The sequence below is a fragment of the Myotis davidii genome, unplaced genomic scaffold, assembly GCF_000327345.1.
Source record: "Myotis davidii unplaced genomic scaffold, ASM32734v1 scaffold1765, whole genome shotgun sequence".
NCBI lineage: Eukaryota > Metazoa > Chordata > Mammalia > Chiroptera > Vespertilionidae > Myotis > Myotis davidii.
In genome coordinates this window covers 127,360-130,469 of record NW_006296231.1, presented here as the reverse complement: position 1 = coordinate 130,469, position 3,110 = coordinate 127,360, and the positions used below count along the sequence as shown (strand labels likewise).

Genomic DNA, 3,110 nt, shown 5'->3' with positions numbered 1-3,110 from the left:
GAGCCCACCCAGGTCTCTGCAGCGAGGCAGTCTTCAGCCGCAGGCCCATGCACAGGGCCGCCACCCCGTCGTCCCCCAGGGCGTTGGCCGCCAGGTCCAGGCTCTTCAGGTGCGTGTTGGTCACGATCACCAGGGACAGCTTCCTGCAGCAGGCGGCAGTGAGGCCACATCTCACCAGCCTGCAGAGGGGGGAGGGGGAGAGAGGAAGAGGGGGGAGGGAAAGGGAAAGGGAAAGGGGAGAGAGAGAGAGGGAGAGAGGGGGGAGAGAGGGATAGAGAGAGAGGGAAGAGGAGGGGGAGGGGGAGAGGGAAGAGGAGGGGGAGAGGGAAGAGGAGGGGGAGAGGGGAGAAAGAGGGGCAGAGAGAGGAAAAGAGAAAGAGAGAGGATGAGAGAGAGACATCAATGATGAGAATCATGGATCAGCTGCCTCCTGCACGCCCCACACTGGGGATTGAGCTCGAAACTCGGGCATGTGACCTGACCGGGAATCTAACCACGACCTCCTGGTTCATAGGTCGACGCTCAACCACTGAGCCACCCCAGCCAGGCTGAGAATGACCAAGTCTTTGATGCCTGCGTCGCTGAGTGCTTCAATGCAATCGCCCCAGAATGGCATCTCCCATGAGCTCAGCTTGGGTTTCTGTGCCAGCAGAAGTAGGCCGACCCACCCTGGCTGGCCACTCAGTGCGTTAGAGCATCGTCCTCATACGCCACAGCCGTGGGTTCGATCCCCGGTCAGGGCACATATAATACTCAACCAGTGAATGCTTCAATAAGAGGAACAACAAACCAGTGTCTCTCTCTCAGATCAATGAAAAATGAAAAAATAAATGGATAAAGAGGTAAAGATTAAATTGGAGCAGGAGGACGCCTTCTGTGACGTGGGCAGCTCTGGGAGATGTCTGAGGACCTAGAATCTGTGGATCCCTGCAGCGCCAACACATCCACTTCCCCACAGTGTCCGGTGGGGAGCATGTGGCTCCGTGGACCCCGACGCTAACCTTGTGCTCCAGTCCCCCAACTCCTGTCTCCTGACTTTCTAGGACCCCAGCCCCCACGTGGGTAGAAGTGACCCCCTCCCCTCCCCCACAAGGGACACTTACTCCAGGTCCTGGAGGTGAAAGGTGGTTTCCAACAGGACCTCGCACAGGAGGTCCACGCCGTCGTCCCCCAGGGGGTTCATGCTGAGGCTCAGGTGGGTCAGATGGCGGTTGCCCATGAGTCCGAGGGAGAGAAAGCCACAGCCAATGACGTCCAGGTGGCAGTCCCGGAGCCTGCAGGGCACGTGCCAAAGGACAGGGAGAGTCACACTCGCGACCCCGCGACCCTGTGTCACCTCGGGTCGGCCGTCTGTCCCAGCCTCAGGGTACTCCTCCTTTGGGAGGGGATCATGCTAGTATCTAGGAAGGCTGTTGGGGGGCAGGTAAGGGATCAACTAAAGGACTTATTTTTAAAAAAATATATTTTATTGATTTCAGAGAGGAAGGGAGGGGGAAAGAGAGAAATACCAATGATGAGAAAGAACCATTGATTGGCTGCCTCCTGCACGCCCCCCCTACCTGGAGTCAAGCCCACAAGCCAGGCCTATGCTCTTGGCCAGAATCGAACCTGGGACCTTTCAGTCTACAGGCTGACGCTCTATCCACTGAGCCAAACCGGTTAGGGCGTAAGGGGTTCTTCTTTTTCTTTCCCTGCCCTAAGTTGGACAGGGACCTCTTGCCAGAACTGTGTTTGCCCCTTTCCCTAAGCCTAAGGTTTTGGTGGTGACCTGGCCCCTTCTCAGCTTCTTAGAAAGGTTTTCAGTAAAATGATCACCACTCTGGCCGGGTAGTTCAGCTGGGTAGACCACAGTCCCAATACACCAAGGTTGTGGGTTTGATCTCTGGTCAGGGCACAGACAAGAAGCAACCAATGAATGCATAAATGAGCGGAACAACAAATTGATGTTTCTCTCTCTCCCTTTCTCTCTCAAATCAATAAAGTGTCGGCCTGTGGACTGAAAGGTCCCAGGTTCGATTCCGGTCAAGGGCATGTACCTGGGTTGCGGGAACATCCCCAGTAGGAGATGTGCAGGAGGCAGCTGATCGATGTTTCTCTCTCATCGATGTTTCTAACTCTGTATCTCTCTCCCTTCCTCTCTGTAAAAAATCAATAAAATATATTAAAAAAAAGAATTTAAATTAAAAACAAAACTAAAAAAAAAGGTTGTTAGGTGTCAATGTCAATGTCAGATGACCTTGAAGTTCTTGACACAATGTCTAATGCACCTGCTGTATGCTATGACTCTCTTTTATTGTTAATCTTCACTCGAGGATATTTTTCCCATTGATTTTCAGAGAGAGTGGAAGAGAGCGGGAGAGACAGAGAGAAACACCCATGTGAGAGCGACACATCAATTGGTTGCCTCCCACATGCTCCCGACCAGGGCCAGCAGCCTACCACCGAGGCAGGTGCCCTTGACCAGAATCAAACCCAGGCCCCTTCAGTCAGCAGGCTGACGCTGACCTTCCCTCGCTCCCTGCTCTCTGAGATGGGCCCACGCCCTTGGTCACGGAGCCACGGAACCCTCCCGGGGAGCAAGGGGGACTCACATCAGCCTCTGAAGAGCACAGGTGAAGCACTTCAAGCCGCGACACAGCAGCGTCATCCCATCCTTCCCCAGCGGGTTGGTCGACAGGTCCAGGTGCGTCAGGCTCTGGCTGCTGGTGAGGACCTCGGACAGGTGCTGGCAGGCGGCCGCCGTGAGGCCGCAGTTCCCCAGTCTGCAAGGAGAGACAGTGCACCCCCCGCCCCCCAAGAGCAAGTGCTGGACTCCTACAAACATGGCCAAGAGCCGAGTACACAGAACCAGCTGCTGTATTTTATATCATCACCAGAGGCCCAGTGCACGAAATTCGTGCACAGGTAGGGTCCCTAGGCCTGGCCGGCGATCAGGGCTGATCAGGGTGTTCCGGCTGCCATCAGAGTCTTCCTTCATTCTGCGTTGCCCCCTTGGTGTTCAGCTCATGCCATAGTGAGTGTTCGAACTCCCAGTCTCCCGGTCAAACTCCCGAGGAGACACTTTGCATATTAGGCTTTTATATACATACATATACACACACATACACATA

The 3,110-nt window shown here is 54.8% G+C and overlaps 1 protein-coding gene across 1 annotated transcript in view; it reads right to left on the bottom strand.

Moving 5' to 3' along the window:
* Positions 1-3,110, bottom strand: part of NLRP5 (NLR family, pyrin domain containing 5) — a gene marked incomplete at its 3' end in the record, with an annotated part of 17,074 nt that overhangs the window by 1,057 nt on the left and 12,907 nt on the right. Inside the window, exons 6-8 of the mRNA XM_015568815.1 lie at positions 2,592-2,762; positions 1,104-1,274; positions 9-179 (exon numbers count right to left, since the gene is read on the bottom strand). Coding sequence (XP_015424301.1) covers positions 9-179; positions 1,104-1,274; positions 2,592-2,762 — 513 coding nt within the window. The remainder of the gene's footprint in view (positions 1-8; positions 180-1,103; positions 1,275-2,591; positions 2,763-3,110) is intronic.